The sequence below is a fragment of the Miscanthus floridulus genome, chromosome 14 (genome assembly GCF_019320115.1).
Source record: "Miscanthus floridulus cultivar M001 chromosome 14, ASM1932011v1, whole genome shotgun sequence".
Lineage (NCBI taxonomy): Eukaryota > Viridiplantae > Streptophyta > Magnoliopsida > Poales > Poaceae > Miscanthus > Miscanthus floridulus.
In genome coordinates this window covers 64,063,172-64,083,052 of record NC_089593.1, presented here as the reverse complement: position 1 = coordinate 64,083,052, position 19,881 = coordinate 64,063,172, and the positions used below count along the sequence as shown (strand labels likewise).

Sequence of the window (19,881 nt, the reverse complement as noted above, 5' to 3'; positions counted from 1 at the left end):
ACCGTCCACCCATGTCTTGTGATCCTGTCCTTAAGAGAGCGGAGCAGAGCAGGTTAATAAGTGTCTGGAACTGTTAACTGTATATGTAATAAAAGCTTAGGGGGTGTTTGGTTCTGTAGTCGCTCCTAAAATTCATATCAGATCAAATGTTTAGATATTAATAAAGAGCATTAAATACAGATTAATTATAAAACCAATTACATAGATGGAGGCTAATTTGCGAGATAATTTTTTAAGTCTAATTAATCTGTCATTAGCACATGTTTACTGTTGCACCACGTTGTTAAATCATGGACTAATTAGGCTTAAAAGATTTGTCTCATAAATTAGTCGCAAGTTGTGTAATTAGTTTTGTAATTAGTCTATATTTAATACTCTATACATGTGTCCAAATATTCGATGTGACAGGAATTTTAGAAACGCCCGTAGAAATCAAACATGGCCTTAACCCGTGAGCAGGACGTCACAGTTAGGTAATAATCTTTCTAGGCCGTAAGATTTTGTACATGGTCGATGTATAGCTGAGCTGGAGTCCACCTAATGGTATGAAACAGTGTACAGAAAAATAAGATGCACTACAGGGATAAGAAAATGACATGAACCACAGGGGATAAGAAAATGACATGTAAAAAGAAGTATGTGGCTCAAAGTAGGGAAAAAAGTGAAAGAGTAGCCTAGTGGTTGCAAGTCCTATGTTTAACTTCCCGTGAGATTGGCTTTAAAAAAATCCCGTTTACAGAAAAAGCTGAGGTTATGAAATTTTCACGACTTAAAATATTGAATTATTCTACTTAATAGCAATGCTCTAACCTCTGGGGGAGGTTAAAAAACATGTAGCAGTGGATAAGAAAACGATATGTAAAAAAACACTGGAGCTAAAAAAAAGCGAATAAGCCTATAACCTAGCAGTTGCAAGTGCTTTAGTAGCGTTATATTCAAATCTCTGTGAGAGCGAATTTAGGTTAATTCAAAACCTCTTGCCAGCAAAGTCACAAAGTTAGAGTTCGGGAATGGTTAGCTCTCTGGTTGTGGGAAAAAACCAAGAATGGTCAGATTGATTTTGCACGTGTGAGGGCAGCCAAAGAAATTACTAACTCCGTTTCAAATTAGAGTTCGTTTGACTTTTTTGACCTTAAATTTAACCACTCGTCTTATTTAAAAATTTATGCAAAATATCACTTCTTTTGTTGTGGCTCGCTTTATTAATAAAAGATCTTCAAGAATGACTTAAATTTGACTATGTTAGCATAATTTTTTTAATAAGACGAGTGGTTAAATTTAGAGTAAAAAAATCAAATAAATTATAATTTGGAACCGAGGCAGCGACTACCATTTTGTGCCATGGAAACAGCGTCGACAAGGCCTCTTAGCTTCAATCGTTGTACCAGCCATAATGAGAAAGTTAATTGAAGGTCCATATCAATGAAAATGCTACAAATGAGTTAACACAGAACCGCAACCGGCCCCCGCATGCCGCATCGCTCCAGGCCGGGGCGACTCGGGCGGCGACCGAGCGCCGCCACTAACTCCCGCCGCCCTCCACATCTCCCGTCTCGCCGTCGCCTGAGTGAGCCGCCAGTGGCCCGCGAGGCTGGATTTCTGTTGGGAAGCGCTCGTGTCGTCTTCTGTGCCTGCGGTCTCCGGCGTGCGGGAAGGCGGCAATGGCACGGCGGGCCACATCCTCGCCGGGGGTGGACAGATCCAGTGATCCGACGCCCGGATCCACCCATCTCGGCCACATCGGCGGTGGTTGCACCTGCACTGGTGGTGTTCACGGGGGTGCGGCCCTGCAGAGGCGGGGGCGTCCGCGGCCACGGAGCTGCTGCTGCTGGATGTGGGCGCGGTGGCGTGCCTCCAAGCCCAGCCGTTGCTGCCGTCTCCCGCTTCCCGCGGCTGGCTGGTTCGTCAGCCGCGATGCTCGGCCGAGGCGTGCCGGATTCTGCGCGGGCTTGGCCGGAGACGGCCAGATCTGGTCCATCGACGACCCTCGGCGGCGAGGGGAGGTGGGGGCAGAGCTCGACGGCCGCGGTGCGATGTGGCTGCCGTCAGAAACACCGGGCCGTCGGCGTGTGGGTGTGCTGACTCGGCTGTGACGGTGCGGAGGGCGTGGTCGCGGCAGTGCGGGGCGAGCGGAGGTGGCCGCCCAATTGGGCAAGGTGGCGCGGCCAGCTGCGTGCGCCGTCAGACATCGTGGTGATGTGGGCGGCTGTGCTGGTCGTGCGACGTCGGCGTTGTGGTGGCGTGGACGGTGACGTCCTGCTTGTTTTAAGCGTCTGCGGCGCCAAGGCGGCGAGGCGGGTGTCGATCGAGCTGGGCACACCAGCCTCTCACGGTTTGGCGACAGCGATAGTGAAAACGTCCTTTGTTGCTACCTGCGGCCTGGGGCTGGCGGCCCTGCGGCGAGCTCCCCGGGTAAGGCTGCCATAGCGAGTACGGGCTGGCCTTTGTCGTGCATGGGGACGAGGGGCCATGGCGAAAGCTTTGCCCATTCTTTTGGTCTGTGATGGCGACGTCTTCGGACGCAGTTTACTTCCTTGGAAGTGTCAACCGAAAGGCCCTCTCCCCTTGCGTGGCGTGTTCTTTCTAGGTGTATAACCTTACCTTCTGGTCAGGCGACGACGGCGTCGGTTGGCGTCGTGCCCTCCTTGGAGGCGTCACTTTGGAAGGTTGTGCCTTGTCAGTCTGTGGCGGTGGCCAGTGCCGTGGCATGAAAGGTGGAGACCTAGTTGAGGATTCGAGGTACTGGTGTCCATGGTGGTGGAAGGTAGCCAGGAGTGCGTTGACGCTGCGAATGGAGGGCTTCGCATCTGTTTGCCAGAGGAGGGTGATGGTCTGGCGGGATCGTGTGCCAATTGCGACCACGAAGATGGCAAGGAGGCCGACGTGGGTGGCGCCCAAGGAGTTGGCGTGGAGGTTGACGTGGGAGGTGGTGGCCAGCAGATTTGCGTTGCCGAGGTGACCTGCGTGGAGTGGCGACGAACGGTCCTGCTCAGCGGCGATTGTTTCGGTACAAGGAGGCGCTCTGATGGCTGTTGGAGTTGGCATGTGGCACTTGTACCTTCGGTGAGGCAGCTAGGTTACTAGAAGCGACACGGTGCGTGCATGGATCTCGATGGTCGGGATCGACTTGGTGAGCGCCAGAGGCAGCCGCTCACGCTTTGAGTTGGCAGCTTACAACGGACTATGGCGGCTAGCCCTTCTTGGTAGTGGCTAGCCCGGCGTGGGACAACGTCTTGAGGGGCGGCGCAAGTAGATTCTGGCAGGAGGGCTACACGGCTTGCAACGGCCTACGGTGACTAGCTCTGCTTCATAGCGGGTGAAAGCTTTAGTTTGGTTTTGGTAAATTGATGAAACCCTAAGTGCTAACCTATCGCTTTAAGTGATCATGAGATAGGGTAGCACATTCCAAGTGGTGGAGCAAATGGTGAAGATCATGATGATGGTAGAGGCCATGGTGATGATCAAGTGCTCGGGCTTGAAAAAGAAGAAAGAAAGAAAGAAAAAAATCTCAAGGCAAATGTATAATTGATAGGAGCTTTTGTTTTTGGCACTCAAGATACCAAGTGGGTGTGAGTGTGTTTAGGATAGATAGCCATACTATTAAGAGGGGTGAAACTCGTATCAAAATGCGGTTATCAAAGTGCCACTAGATGTTCTAACTCATTGTATATGCATTTAGATTCTAGTGAGTGTTAACACCTTTGAAAATGTTTGTGAAAATATGATAACACACGTCCACAAGGTGATACACTTGGTGGTTAGCACATTTGATCAAGGGTGGCGATGTTTGAGACTTGGAGGTGCTGCCTCGAGCTGACCGGACGCTGCATAGGCAGTGACCAAACTCAGGCAGGCATGTTCGGTCAGTGGCGCGCAGTTAGCGTGGCCTCGGTACTTCGACCGGACACTGGAGAAGAGGAAGGACCGGACACGTAGGGGGTGCATCCGGTCCCTGTTGACGTATGCTGACGTCGGTCGCATATCTTAACGCGTAGAGAAGAAGAAGGACCGAACTCTGGGTTGAGTTCGGTCACACCTGAGCGTACATGTTCGGTCGTAGAAATACGGCTCTAGATGCTTACTGGAATTGACCAGACTCGGCTTGAGCGCGAGTCAGGTCGACTTAGCGGCACGTCCGGTCGTGGCGTTGGGTGCGCAGGCAAGCAGGCGAGCGGACGCTGGGCAGCTGCGTCCGGTCGTTCATTAACCGCGTGGGCGCTGGCAGCTTGCCGTTGGTGATCACTGGCTCAGGTTTGAATGCGAGGACACGTGGTGGCGGATGCGCGACCGGACGCTGGTGCGAGCGCGTCCGGTCTCCCCGAGCGGTGCGTCCGGTTGCTACGCTGTGAGCTTCCTGTTGAGCCCAGTGACTTTATTTTATGGGGGCTTCTATTTAAGCCCCATGGCCGGTTCTTGCTCACTCTCTTAGCCATTTGTATTGAGTATACATCCTTGTGAGCATAGCCAACACTCTCTAACTCACCTTGCTTGATTGGATCCTCATCTAGTGAGATTTGAGAGTATCCAAGTGCATTGCCTTGAATGATTGCATCTAGAGGTACTTGGTGATTTGTTTTGCTGCGAGATTCGCTTGTTACTCTTGGTGATTGTCGCCACCTAGACGGTTTGGTGCAGCGAGGATCGTCGAGCGAAGGGTGGTGCTTGTCTCCGGCTCCGATCGTGGTGATTGTGAGGGGTTCATGACCTTTACCGGGCGGAAAGCCAAAAGGTACGCTAGTGGATTGCAGTTTGTGGATGCACATCTTGTGTTGGTTGTGCGGCACCCGATTACGGGTTAGGCGTGTGATGCCTATTAGCGCGTGAACCTCCAAGTAAGTGAATCGACACAACGGGGACTAGCTTGCCGGCAAGCAAGTAAACCTCGGTGAAAAATCATTGTGTCATCTTGTCTCCGAGGATTTCATTGATATTCATTGTGATTGATTGATCATCTCTTGCCACGGCGGTATAACTTAACTACCTCTCTTGCATTTACATTCCTATTGTAGCTAAGCTCTTTAGTGTAATTAGTTTTGAAAGCTAGCTTATTTCTTGTCTAGTGGTTAGTGGGGTTCTTTAGTTAGTCTTTGAGAGCTCACTAACTTAGAGAGTAATGACTTAGCCTCTTGTGTGAATTATAGATTATAACAACTAGAATTGTGGATAGGAGGTTTGCATTTTTAGTAGGCTAGCGCAACACTCGCTTCGTCGTTTATTTGTCTAACCTCTTGGCTTAAGTGTTGTTTTAGAAAAAAATTATAGGCTATTCATCCCCCCTCTAGCCATTAGGATCTTTCAGTGGGCTACCTCGGTGTGGGACATTGTCGGCAACGACGGCGTGAGCAGTGACGACGGCGTTTCATCTTGACGTCTTCGTCGTCCGTGTGATGGCGGTGCAGTGTAGTGACCGGCTGATGGTGGTTTGGAGGCGGTGCGTTGTGTGGCTTCTTTGAGTCAGCTTTGTTTGGTTAGCGTTGATGCCCCAATCCGACCATCCAGAGTTGTTTTCTCTTTTAGTTTGAGTTTGGCACATGTTGATGTCCTAATCCAACCGGCCTGAGTTTTTCTCTTTGTTGTTAATAGTCTCTTTTTTGTTGTTGTGGTTGCTACTGCTGATGCTGCATGACTCTTTTAGGGGGTCTCTGTTGCTCCGTTGTACTTACCTAGTCTAGGTTTTCTTCTTTTTAATATAATCGGCAGCTGCCTAATCTTTTCAAAAAAAAATGAAGGTCCATGCCAGTTTTGTGCTAGGTTCACAAGAAATCATCCAACGACATCTGTATCCAGTTGGCGTCGTGTTTGCCCCGGCTGGTCGAGATAAAAGTGGGGAAAACATCTACTAGAGGATAAAAAAACGACACATAGAAAAACACTACAGCTCAAAGTAAAAAGAAAGCCTATAATCTAGTGGTTGCAAGTTCTTTAGTAGCAGTATGTTCAAATTCCCGTGAGAGCGAATTTGAGCTGGTTCAAAAAACTCTCACCGGCAAAGTCACAAAGAGTTCGGGAATGGTTAACTCTCTAGCTTAAGGTTGGGGAAAAAAGCAAGAATGGTCAACCAGATATTGCACGTGTGAGGACAACCAAATAAATTGGCCTGCGGCGACTACCACTTTGTGCCATGGCAATGGCATTGGCGAGGCCTCTTGGCTTCAATCATTGTACTAGGCACAATGAGAAAGTTAACTTGTTCACACAAAAAAAAAAAAATTGAGAAAGTTAACTGAAGGTCCATGTCAATTTTGTGCTAGGTTCACAAGAAATCATCCAACGGCTACATATGTATCCAGTTGGCGGTGTGTTTGCCCGGTCGACTTAAAAGTGGGAAAAACATGTACTAGAGGATAAGAAAATGACACAGAAAAACACTCAAGCTTAAAGTAAAAAAAGCCTATAACATAGTGGTTGCAAGTGCTTTAGTAACATTATGTTCAAATTTCCATGAGAGCGAATGTAGGCTGGTTGACAAAAACTCTAGCCAACAAAGTCACGAAGTAAGAGTTTGGGAATGGTTAACTCTCTAGCTTAAGGTTGAGGAAAAACAAGAATGGTCAGCCTAATTTTGCACATGTGAGGATAACCGAAGAAATTGGCCTGCGGCGACTACCACTCTGTGCCATGGCAACGGCGTTGGCGAGGCCTCTTGGCTTCAATCAGTGTAGCAGCCACGACCAGAAAGTTAACTGAAGGTTCATGTCAGTTTGATGCTAGGTTCACAAGAAATCATCCAACTGTTGCATCTGTATCTAATTGGCGGCATGTTCGCCCTGGCTGGTCAAGTTAAAAGCGGAGAAAACATGTACTAGAGGATAAGAAAATGACATGTAGAAAAACACTCAAGCTCAAAGTACAAAAAATAGCCTATAACCTAAGTGATTTAGTAGCATTATATTCAAATTTCCGTGAGAGCAAATCTAGGTTGGTTAAAAAAACTCTCGCCGACAAAGTCACAAGTTAGGGTTCGGAAATGGTTAACTCTCTGGCTTAAATTTGGCAAAAAAACAAAAACAAGAATGTTCAACCTGATTGTGCACGTGTGAGAACAAGCGAAGAAATTGGCCTGCGGCGACTACCACTTTGTGCCTCTTGGTTTCGATCATTGTACCAGCCACAACGAGAAAGTTAACTGAAGGTCCATGTCAGTTTCGTGCTAGGTTCACAAGGAATCATCCAACGGCTGCATCTGTACGTGTTTGACCTGGCTGGTCGAGTTAAAAGTCGGGAAAACATGTACTAGATAACAAGAAAATGACATGTAGAAAAACACTCAAGCTCAAGTTAAAAAAAAAAGCCTATAACCTAGTGGTTGCAAGTGCTTTAGTAGCAGTATGTTCAAATTTCCGTGAGAACGAATCTAGGCTGGATTAAAAAAGACTCTCTTCGGCAAAGTCACAAAGTTAACTAGAGTTCGGGAATAATGGTTGGCTCTTTGGCTTTAGGATGTGGAAAAAAACCAAGAATGCTCGGCCAGATTTCGCACGTGTGAGCGCAGCCGAAGAAATCGGCCTGCGGCGACTACCTTTCTGTGCCATGGCAACTACGTCGGCGAGGCCTCTTAGCTTCAATCATTGTACCAGCCACGACAAGAAAAGTTAACTGAAGGTCCATGTCAGTTTCATGCTAGGTTCACAAGGAAGGAATCCAACGGCTGCATCCAGTTGGCGACGTGTTTGCCCGCTTTCTGTCTTTGTTTCCATTTCTGCTTTGCCCTTTCACAAAGCTCCGAGGTCTTACTCAACATTATTAGGGAATCAAACAAACTTTTTTCCCTCTCTTCCTCGAGATTCAGATCTTGAGACATGCTGCAGAAAAGGACATGTTCCTAGCAGCCTGAGAAAGGTGTTGGCCTGTTGGTTTCAGACGAACGAACTGAAACTGATCGCACTCGGCTTTATTTTCTTCAGAAAATCTACACAAGCTCTGCTTGGTAAACCATGTAACTTCACCCAAGGAAAAAACTTTAGCCTTAGCCAGTACCTTTCATTGATTCAGATTCTTATTCTAAGATTAGAGATAATGTAACAGAAAAAGAGATGTACAGTACAGTACATCAAATCAAAGATAGTGTAATGAGATCATAGGCTGATCCGAGCATAACTGCATATTCCCGGACTCCTGGTTTTACGTCTGGTGCAGCTCCTATCTATAGTCCCAGCAGATTACATAAGCTCAGTCTCAGTCTCAGTCAATAACTGTGCCTTCCCCCATGATCTGGATTAGAACTGCAAATGTATGCGGAAGTTGAAGTTTTTTGCCTGGCTTTTACTCAATGATCGATTGAACACTAGAGACATCTTGAGTGTATATATATATATATATATATATATATATATATATATATATATATATATATATATATATATATATATATATATATATATATATATATAAAGAACTCTTCCTGGAGTCTGGTTATCAATGCGTGCTTTGCAGTGACGTTTTCATCTCTTTTTTCAATATATATAGTGCAAGCATTTCTCGTTGGTTCTAGACTGCGATGCGGTGGGACACTGATCTTCAGCCAATAGCCATGATGCAGCAAGCAATGTCTCGCCTCCACAGATCATCGAAGCTTACATCATTGCGTCCATAGACCTAAGTCTGAACTTCATAGTTCTATTATTATGGATTGGTTCAATGCTTTGTAAGGCCCCCTTTAGTTCGCTACACTGTAGCGTTTTGTTTTTATTTGGTAATAATTATTCAATCGTTGACTAATTAGACTCAAAACGTTCGTCTCGTAAAGTACAACCAAACTGCGCAATTAGTTTTTGATTTCATCAACATTTAATACTCCATGTACCGCAAATTTAATATAACGGAAAATCTTCTTTTTATATAGTGCCAAAGTTGAGAATTTGGTAGAACTAAACAAGGGCTAATTTTGTTTTGTTGGGGTGAATTGTGGTGTCGGCCAATTGCTAACCTCAGTAATTTTCTTTTGTTTACTCGGAATAAAGTTCCAGGGATTCTTCCCCAGTTTCCTTTCCAAAAGAGGAAGCAACAAAAGGGACAGGAACAAGGCGGCAACTGATGACTATGGTTGATATATGTATATTGAGACCGTCATTCAGGTTAAAACGGCCTACAAGACAAGACAGCACCACAATCATCATACAGTACAGAGCTACTACCAAAACCGATATAAGAACATCGTCCGCATAAGACCCTCTGCATATTTTACAGGTACGATCTAGAGCTAGAACATGCAGGATCAAAACGCAAACAGAAAAGAACAATAATAAATAAGGCTCGTGATTATTTCTTTCTGCCTTCCCAAGGATCCATCTCCAGATGTCCTTGCTACTGCAAACCCAGCATTTTGCCCTGAGGGGGGCTCATGGATTGGGTCCACGACAATCTCAATCTCTACTGTGATACTCATTACCCAGCTGAACCTGGCTCAGGATATCCATAATTTTATACCTGTTATTACTTCTAAGAGTCTATCGTGAGTTCTTGTCGCCAAAGCCACCAAAACTACCTGAGCCAGAATTACCAAAACTGCCACCAAATCGACCTGAACCAGAATCACCAAATCCACCAGAACGACCAAAACCAGATCCACCACCACTTGAGCGACCAAACCCTGAGTCACTTAATCCTCCACCACCACCTGACCGGCCAAATCCTGAGTCACCGAATCCTCCACCTCCACCTGACCTGCCAAACCCTGAGTCACCGAATCCTCCACCACCAGAACGGCCAAATCCTGAGTCACCAAATCCACCGCCACCGCCGCCGCCCAATCGGCCAAAACCACCACCCCCACGTCCACCAAAGCCCCGTGAGCGCCCATAGTTTGAACCGCTATACCCTCCACCTCCGAAGGAGTCAAATCCACCATCCAGCAAGACAGATCCCTCGACATTAATTTTTGGAAGCTGCGAGACAAAGGAAAACCAAGTGAGCATAATTCAGTGGTGATAACATCCAAAAAAAAATGCACAGTGCTCAGCATTGTACAATGCAAACCACAAGCCCCCACCTCTGTAAACTTGCATCCAACGTCACGTTCAATGACCCGTACAGCTCTACTTTGTTCATAGCTGTACATCACAATTGCAGTGCCCTTCTTCCCAGCACGTCCAGTTCGGCCAGATCTGTGAACGAATATCTCTGACGAGTTTGGCAATTCATAATGTATTATCTGAACAATGAGAACCACATGAGGGGTAGAGCATGCACATGGTGCTTACAAAAATGAAGGAGATAACTTAGAAAAGGGGAAGCACAAACCAGATCTACATTTGGGATATCCAATCCACGAGCAGCGACATCAGTGGCAATCAATATATTAAACCGCCCATCTCGAAATCCTGCCAGTGTTCTCTCTCTTTGGGATTGAGAGATATCCCCATGAAGAGCCTCACATTGGAAACTTCGACTCATATTGTGTGACAATCTATCTGCATCCCTTTTTGTTTGTGTAAAAACAATGCACTTACCACCTTTCGCATGTTCCTGCATGAACAAATAAATTGCTAACGTGTTCCAACAAATTAGAAGAAATCACTGGGAAAGAATTAAGTTTTAATGGGACAAATATAATAAAACCTAATCTATATTGACCTTAATCAATTCCCCAAGGACAGCTGGTTTTTGACGGTTCTCCGAAGAGACAGAGAGCAGACTAATTCCTTCAGCCAGCTTCTGGTCATCCTCACCAACCTAGAAAGAAACAGTAAATCAATTCCATGTACTAGCAAATAATTTCTTAACAGAGAGCATAGAGGAACAATCTGCCTATAATGAAATTGTTCAACAGAGAACTATGTGCAGCAACCAAATGACATTTAGCAAAGGCAAAGTTCAACAAAGCGAAGGGCGGGCCTAGTGCAAGTGGTAGAGTCTTACCGCCTGTGACCGGAAGGTCCCAGGTTCGAGTCGCGGTCTCCTCGCATTGCACAGGCAAGGGTAAGGCTTGCCACTGACACCCTTCCCCAAACCCCGCACAGAGCGGGAGCTCTTTGCACTGGGTACGCCCAAAGTTCAACAAAGCGCAAGAAACAGACAAACTAATGCACACACAATAGGCAACTTTAAATTGGTCGTTTTCAGGTCAACAAATATCATTTACACTTCATGGAATCAGTAATAATGTTTGCAGATTTTTGCTATAGTAGGCTACAAACACTATTAGACCAATTTTCCAAATCTGTTTGACCCTAGTTGAGGGCTACCACTGCATATCTTTGATGCCATCATGATTTTCTTAGCACATGCTAAAATTAGTATTCAAACTAAAAGCTCTCCTTGTAATCTTTGGGATGAACCTATCCATATAACTTCTCCACAACTAAATCCTCTAACTAGTGTACTTAATGATTGGGAAAATTTTACAGGATGAGCTGCTTGCAGTCATACAATATTTTAGACCATATTGAAACGAAAGAATTTACAAGATCAACTGCATGCATTCTCGGGCATAATGTAGGGCCAGATGTAGCAAATAAAAAGATTCAATATGAGCATAACTTGATAGCACTTCCAAAGAAGGGACTCAATCAATCAAACATAGTCAAATTGGACAATTTAGTTCCCAATCTAAAGAAGCAACAAGATCCTACAAAGTATGCAATATACAAGTCCAGAAATGGCTCCACATCTTGTTCATCAAAATTCAAGTTACGAAGTCAAGCAATAAATGTGTGCAAACAAAAGTAACACAAGAAGTTGGCACTCACAAGGTCTACTGTAACAGGACTGTTGAGGTACTTCTGTGTGAGCTTCCGTATCCATGTTGGCATTGTTGCAGAGAACATCAATGTTTGACGTTGCGGAGGCACTCTCTCCAAAATTGTCTCAACATCTTGATCAAACCCAACAGACAACATCTGGTCTGCTTCGTCAAGAACAACAAATCGGATCTCTGCCAAACTCAGAGCACCTCTTTTTAGCAGATCAATCATGCGTCCAGGTGTCCCAATGACCACATCAACACCGTAATTAAGTTTCCTTATTTGCTGCATAATTGGAGTCCCTCCATATACACACACTGTTTCCAAGGGGGAGGAATCAAGGAACTCCCTCTCAACCTGTTTTGCAAGTTCTCTTGTTGGCGCCAAAACAATAGCCAAGGGAAACTTACCAGCCCTGTAAAATCAACAACAATTAAATGAAAGATGAGAATGAACCAAAAAAAGAACAAATAAAAAATACTTTACATGTGTACATTGTTAAGAGGAACCAAGCTTACGTGTACTTCTCATTGTGGCGGATAATTGCATCCAATATGGGGATTCCAAATGCCAAAGTTTTACCAGTCCCAGTTTTGGCACGACCAACCATGTCCCTTCCTTGCATTGCTGGCTCAAGGACAGCTCTCTATATAGGTAGAAAAACAAAACGCAAAGTTTACTATCAAATCAGTACCAATATGAAAGAATCACCTTCACGTCATACATATGAGATCCATCGAATTGCAAGGCACTCCTTTATCATTTGTAATATGGCACCTAAACATAACTAACACTAGCAATTCTTGACATGGCCAGAAATGTGTAATTTTGGAACTATTTGCGGCAGTACATAAGCAGTCAAATTACGACCAATGTGAACTTGGTAAACAACACTACACTTTTCTCAGTTATATGAGCAGAACAAAGCAAAAGGAGAGCAATCTTCTCATATTATAACTATATATATGAGCACCTTGATCTCTGCAATCACTAATCAAGCATCGAATTCACCTATATAGTCCTAATGTCCACAAAGCAGAACAGGACAAGCAGTTTGACATATGGTTCCTCTTGGACCAAACGAAAGGTGAAGGTACAGATTCCAGCGCTCCTCGTTACCTGGATGGGGAACAGCTTGGTGATGCCCTTACGGGCGAGCCTTTCGACGATCTTGGACGAGATCCCGAGCTTGGCAATCTCGAGCCCCTCCTCCGCCGCGCCCCCGGTAGCCGGCGCCCTCTTATCCTCCTCGTAGAACGACCCTTCCTCCGCCGCGAACTCCGCGCGCGCCGCCGCCCCTGCGGGTCCCGTCTCCCGGAACCCGAGCCACGCCGGCGAGGAGTGGAACCACGCGGCCGCGACCGCTCCCGCCGGGAGCGGCGCCCGTGGGGCCACGGCCGCGCCCAGCGCAGCCGGCTGCTGCTGGAGCAGCGCGGCCGCGTGCGCGAACACGGCGCGCCGCCGGAGGGGCGCCGCGCGGCGGAGGACGGCGTACATGGCTGGCTGTACCGCTTCCGCTTCTGCAGCGGCGGCGGCTAGGGTTTAGGGTTTTGGGAAGGGGGCTGTGGGAACGGGAGGGGACGGACGAAGCGAGACGAACGAGAAGGGGAATGGGTTAAATGGCGCAGGCGTCGCGTCGGCGTCGGAGATATTTCTGTGCTCACGTGAACGGCATGTGCGGAGTATCTACACTCGTCGCTGGTGACGCTTACACGTGGGGTCGAGAATGCGCCTGGATGATGTGGTCCGCATGTCAGTGTTTGATGAATGGTAGCTGGTACGGTATATCACCGTCTGTGTGAATTGTAGCGAGCGGAGTGCTTAGTGGTGTTGAGAAGGGCCGGGTGGCCCATGAGGTGAGTAGAGTATGACATGTGGGGATGGTGGAGTGGGTTCAGTGTGGCAGTTGGGTGCGGGTAGTGATTGCTGTGGAAAGGAGTATTGCTTGGAGGAAAAGTTATGGCGGTTGGGTTACGGCGATGGGCTGCGTTGATTGTTTCGGCAAGTGAGCAGGGAGTCTGTGATAATGGGCCGCCGCAGAAGTTTCAGCCCGTCTGGGTTGGTCCTTTATGTGTGCGTGTGTGTGAACGGCCCGATCCCGAGTGATCTATTGGGCCCCTTTTATGTGACCATAGGAATGGTGGTGGGTTTGGCCCTTTACGTGTGTGCGAGAATGGCCCGAGTGACCTATTGGACCCCCACAGGAATTGGGTTGGCCCCTTTCTGTGTGTGTGAATGGCCCGAGTGACCTATTGGGCCCTTTCCATATCAACGTTTCTCCAGCACAGCCCACATGCTGCTGCACAACGAGAGTAACCACTTCACTCACTGTGCATCTGTCTCGTCACTCTGAATCTCCCGCCAATGGCCTGAAATGCGATTTAAAACATGCGTATATGCACTCCTCCGTCCCAAGGAGGATCGAATTCTAGGTCTAGTCCAAATAAAAGCATCTTAATTTCGACTAGATTTATAGAAAATGATGTCAACATTTATGACTTCGAATAGTTATGCTACGAAAATACATTCCGCGATGAATCTAACTATACGTATCAACTATGTTAAGTACTATTAGTATCTGTTTATACAAATTTGGTCAAACTTAAAAGAAGGTTCGACGGAACACTATTTTAGAATTGCATGTCCGTTTTGACCGAACATTGGTTTGAAAAATTCCAGAGTTTGTTGGATTTACTAACAAGTTGGCCGGCCCCATGCAATTGTGGTGCTTTTTTGTGTTTTGTTGGTACAATACTACTACGATGGCATTCACACTCGGGTCTCTACTAGTAGAGAAGGAAGAGCCGAGCAATCTAAGGCGACTTGCTCGGACAACACTAGTGTAGAATTTGACAGGAATATAGTACAAAATTCGCGAGAAAACAAATTTAAAACTCTCTCCTTCATTCACACAGCAAAAAAAGGTACGTGCTACGGAAGGAGCCAAGCTCTGCTCCGGACTTTTACCGGCATTTTGCCCTTCTGAATGGTCCGATCTCCAGCCAATCATTTGCGGCAGCACGCAATAGGTTAGGTGCCTGATTGCCTGATTTGCACGAGCTTTAATTCGAACAAAGAAGGAACGAACGAAAAGGCCAGCGCCAGCGAAGAGGATGATGCTTTTTCTGCTTCCAAAATGTGGATGCATGCTTCCAAAGGCCGAAGGCGGCCCCGGAGGAGGCCAGGACGACGGATCTTGTTGGACACCTGAGCTGGCGCGGCTTTCCTTGCCTGCCGCCTTGCCTTGTCGTCGTCGTCCGATCCTTCACGGCTTCTGGCAAGGAGCGATCTGCAGCAGTGCTTCAGATTCAGACATGGAGACTGTCAGTGAGGCCAATGAAGCAGTGCTGTATCTCCATGAATGCCACTATTCGAATTCTGACGCCTGGCCTGAATCGACCGGCCGACCACTGTTGGCCTGAAAAGCAGGACCTACTGGAGCTACCACTTCAGCTACTGCTAGCTACCACTACCATCGTCAGTTCACAGCGTTGAGCGTTCGTTAGCAGCAGCTCGCGCGCGCAGGAGCGGTTCTCGGTTCCTTGCGGTGCAGGAACCTGATGAAAAGAATGAAGAAAGCAGAGCCAAAGCTTGAGGTCCACTAGCCTGAAAGTACTCCGATCCAGCGTTGCTTTTTTTTTTTCTGCCAGCTCGCGAAATGCTCCGGGCTCGGTTTTCAATTTGAAAGTTTCAGAGCGGTTTGAGCTTCGAACCCGGGCGCGCGGCGACCTTTTGCGTGCCGGCAGGACGACGCGCGTGAAAGGCGCCCAATCATTCATTCGCCCCGATCCTTCTTCAGACAATCATCATATCAGGGCTTCATTCATTACACTCCTGCTGCTGCTGCTGCTGCTGCTTCTAGTGCCAATAGCAATATAGCACTACTGGAGCTGAAGATTTCTTTGCCGTACCCCGCTCAAGGGTGCAATGACGTATACTGACCGCGGCTTCGTAGTATCTGTTTGGTCTGAAACTTTTTGCATGAGCTACCGAATGAATTCGAGTCAGGCAGGACGACTCAAATGCTAGCAGAATAGACGATTCATCCCTCTGACGACTCTCTCTCATTCCTTGCTACTAGCTTGCTGGCCTGCCGGCCTGATCTGAACGATGGATGGATAGCTCTGAATTCCTGGAAAAAAAAAGTGCGTCCGTGTGCCGCCAAAACCTCATCCCTCCCGGACAGACGAGACGGGACCACCACTGAATTCGAAAACCAGAGCCATTCATGTCAAGACGAGAAGAAGAGGAACAGGAAGAAGAAGAAGAAGAAGCACGTGGAAAAGACTGAAGAGGAGAGCCGAAACTAAAGGAGGGTAGTAGTAGTAGTAGGTTGAAAGATGCAGCATGAGTGCCCGTTCCGGTAAGGTTGGCGTTATTTGTATATATGTTGTCAATGCAGCTCTTTCGCTTTTCATGCATTAACATCATTGATCGGCCTCGAGCTCATCATGAAAGGCGATCGAGGCCGTGGCAATAAGGAAACACAAGCCAGTACTAGTACTAGTACTAAAACTCAATAAAAGTCACTGATGATGAACCTGAATTGGAGGACAGGAGCAGGAGGTAGCAGGGACTTGACACCTTATATATATATTACTATAACACATGAAGATATTTACCGTAATATTATAGTAAATCACTTAGTAAGAAGTTACTATAATCATATAAATTAGCATAGTAATTATGGTAACTCAAAGTAGCTACAGAATAAGTTATTTTATAGCCAGCTGCAGAGTAGTAGTTATACATACATACATACATATACATATATATATATATATAGGGAGAGGCTATTCAGTAGCCGGCTACAAAATAAGTTATTCTGTAGCCACCTCCATTTACTATAATTTTATATACTAATTTATCATAATATAAATACATATTTACGATAGTTGGGTTACTATAACACATGGGGATATTTACCATAACGTTATATTAAACCACTTAGTAAGGAGTTACTATAATCTCGTAAAATAACATAGTAATTATCGTAACTCAAAGTGGCTACAGAATAAGTTATTCTGTAGCCAGCTACAGGATAGTAGTTATATATATATATATATATATATATATATATATATATATATATATATATATATATATATATAATATAGGGAGAGGCTATTCAGTAGCCAGCTACAGAATAAGTTATTCTGTAGCCACCTCCATTTACCATAATTTTATATACTAATTTACAATAATGTCAATATATATTTACTATAGTTGGGTTACTATAACACACGGGAATATTTACCATAACGTTATAGTAAACCACTTAGTAAGAAGTTACTATAATCTCATAAATTAACATAGTAATTATCGTAACTCAAGATGGCTACAGAATAAGTTATTTTGTAGCCAGCTACAGAGTAGTAGTTCTATATATATATATATATATATATATATATATATATATATATATACATATACATATATATATACATATACATATACATATACATATATATATATACACACATACACACACACCCTCGAGTCAGCTCGCTCTCGCTCATAGCAGCTAGCTTTATTTGCTTTACACTTGTCTCCCTTTCATGGGGACAAGTGTAACTACTGCTGCATGCCATTGCTTTCTTCCTCCTTGGTCATCAGTTTGTCGTCCAGCTCCCACCACGGCACACATGGACCAAACCAATAGTGTTTCTTCAGCATTTCAAATTCTGCCTGCCCCCAAGTGTTCCATGTTCTGATACGCTTTTGCATTCAACATGTTTGGCCAGCCAGGCAACAATTCCAGACCGTCCATTTTGATCGCCGTCCCAATGACGACTGAGACGCCACCCAATGCATGCATGCCCCCTTATAGGGTCTAAGCAAAGGAACAACTAACATAAATAGTGAACAGCGGCACAATCGATCGAGTTCGTTGCGTTGTTGGTGTCCAAATTTAAAAGGACAGGTGCCTAGAAAGACAAGAGCTGTCAATCACAGATCGAGTACCACTACTACTATCACTCATCACCATCATCATCATCATCATCTTCTTCTTCTTCAATTCAGTGACCGGTGTGATCTGTCCAGTATCAATGCACGCATGATATAATGCAGCTGGAGCTGAAGATTTGCTTGCCGTACCACTCCGACAAAGGTGCAATAATGTATAGCTGTCCGCGGGTTGATATCGATCTGTTTGGTCTGAAACTTTTTGAGCTACCGAATGAATTGAAGTCAACAGGAAGGAGGACTCAAAGTAGAACAGAATATACGATTCAATCTCTCTGACTCTCTCCTTCATTCCTTGCCGGACTGCTGGCCTGATGATCTAGTGGATAACTCTGAATTCCGGGAGCCTTGTGCCGCCAAAAGCTCATCCTGGACCACTGAATTCGAAAAACCAAAACCGTTGATGCCAACAGAACACTCGCTCCCAATAGAAGAACAAGCACGTGGTGGAAAAGACTGAAGAGAGGAGAACCAAGCAAGATTAATAAATAAAGGGGGTAGTATGGTAGGTTAAAAGGAAAAAGGAAAAGATGCAGCGCAGTAGCATGAAGGTTGGTTCAATTTCTCTCTATGTCTGCTCATCATAGCCTTTTGCTTTGCTTGCATTATTGATCCATGCATCTCTCTAGGTAATCATGATCGCGAGACCGTGTCATGCAAGGACACAACAATCCTAGTTCTCGCGGACCGGCTTCTAGCAATGCAGCGACACGAGATGTGGTAGTGCCACTGTCAGTGATCGCCATTTCCTAACCACCCTCTAGCTCTCGAGGTGTGCCTAGATAGCTGTACGACGACGAAGAAAGAGACGGTACAGCTACCGTACACGAATACTGGTATGCATGAGACAGACTGTATACGTACGTACGTGCTAGCTACCTCCATGAATCGATACGACGACCGGTATATATATGGTGGTATATGTATGTATACGTGCCAAACACGAATATGGCCACTGGATGTATGTATGTATGCATGCACGCACGCACGCACGCGCTTTATCCTCTTCCTCCCGTGCATGTGTTTTGCTTCATTGGGTTGGGCCACGTATAATAATATAGAGAAAATTCCTTATTTAACACCTAAAAGAACTTTGTTCTTCCTGACTTAATTAGCATCCAAACTTCAAAATCTTCCTTTTCCATCTAGCACCCTTGGAAACATTTGTTCCTGAACTGACACGTTGCTGTGAGCTGATGAGGCACCTTTTTTTCAACCGGCACAGTGATCTACAGTGCGCAATAACAGCTAGCGTACAGGAGACCGAGCAAGCAAGGTTTCAGACCTTTTTGGAAGCTTTGGAACATGAGTCAGCACGTTTTGTCTTTGAAGTAGTTGTTGTGTCCAAGTTTTGACTACACAAGTGTGAAGGAATTAAAGTAGTACCATGCATGAGCTTATTCAGCACTACTTTTCAGCCGTAGAAAAATGTTTTTCCTCTCATAATATTTAAGCATCAGTATAAGCCAAATTTCAGTATAGGCGAATAGGGTTTGATGCGTAGTATAAATTCAGGAAAAAAAAATGAGAGATGAGACGAGAGATGGATGAGAGAGCAGCACTGTACGCCGGCATCACCACCACCCGGCCCTGCAGATGGATGAGAGAGCAGCAGGGTAGCAGTAGTATACTCGATCTCTGTACATACGTACATACATGCATGCATGCATGCATGCATGCATGCATACATACATACATACGACATAGGTTGTCTGTACATTGATGTGTACGTACGTACACGCACGGTACACGGACGTACCACACAATTATCTCCTGCTGGAGATCGCGTTACAACGTACACCGGGCCAGCGCTGGTCGGTAGTGCGGTCGTGAGAGTTGGGCCTGCTCGTTCGAACTTATTCGAACTTATCAGCTTGAACTTATCAGCTTGTACTGTTTCATTGAAATAATAATGTTTTTTTTTTCTCACAACAAATCAGCGTCAGCGTAAACCGTTTTTCAAGTCAACTGAACATGATCTATATATCACTCTTGGCATACATACAGTACTAAGCACTATCAGCACTCATATACTAAATGCAAGTACTGTAGCAGTGTAGTATATTGGGCAATGAATCAACACCGGCCGTACCTCTGTCGCCCGTACGTACGTACCTAGTACCTACCTAGAGCTACACGAAGGAGACACTACAGGCCAAAAGGACAACCGGGCAGTCCGTGCGTGCACGCGAATGATGGCCGGCGGTCGGATCATTTTCATACGGCCGGACAC

At 45.8% G+C, this 19,881-nt stretch overlaps 1 protein-coding gene across 1 annotated transcript; it reads right to left on the bottom strand.

The window, feature by feature from the left end:
* Window positions 1-9,090: 9,090 nt before the first annotated feature.
* LOC136502884 (DEAD-box ATP-dependent RNA helicase 9-like) lies at window positions 9,091-13,280 on the bottom strand. The gene is made up of 7 exons (XM_066498137.1): window positions 12,801-13,280; window positions 12,200-12,327; window positions 11,688-12,096; window positions 10,573-10,671; window positions 10,240-10,464; window positions 9,989-10,150; window positions 9,091-9,884 (listed from the first exon to the last, which is right to left on the bottom strand). Exons 1-7 carry the CDS (start codon window positions 13,176-13,178, stop codon window positions 9,447-9,449), a joined length of 1,839 nt encoding a protein of 612 aa, XP_066354234.1. The 5' UTR covers window positions 13,179-13,280; the 3' UTR covers window positions 9,091-9,446.
* Between the last annotated feature and the right edge of the window lie 6,601 nt (window positions 13,281-19,881).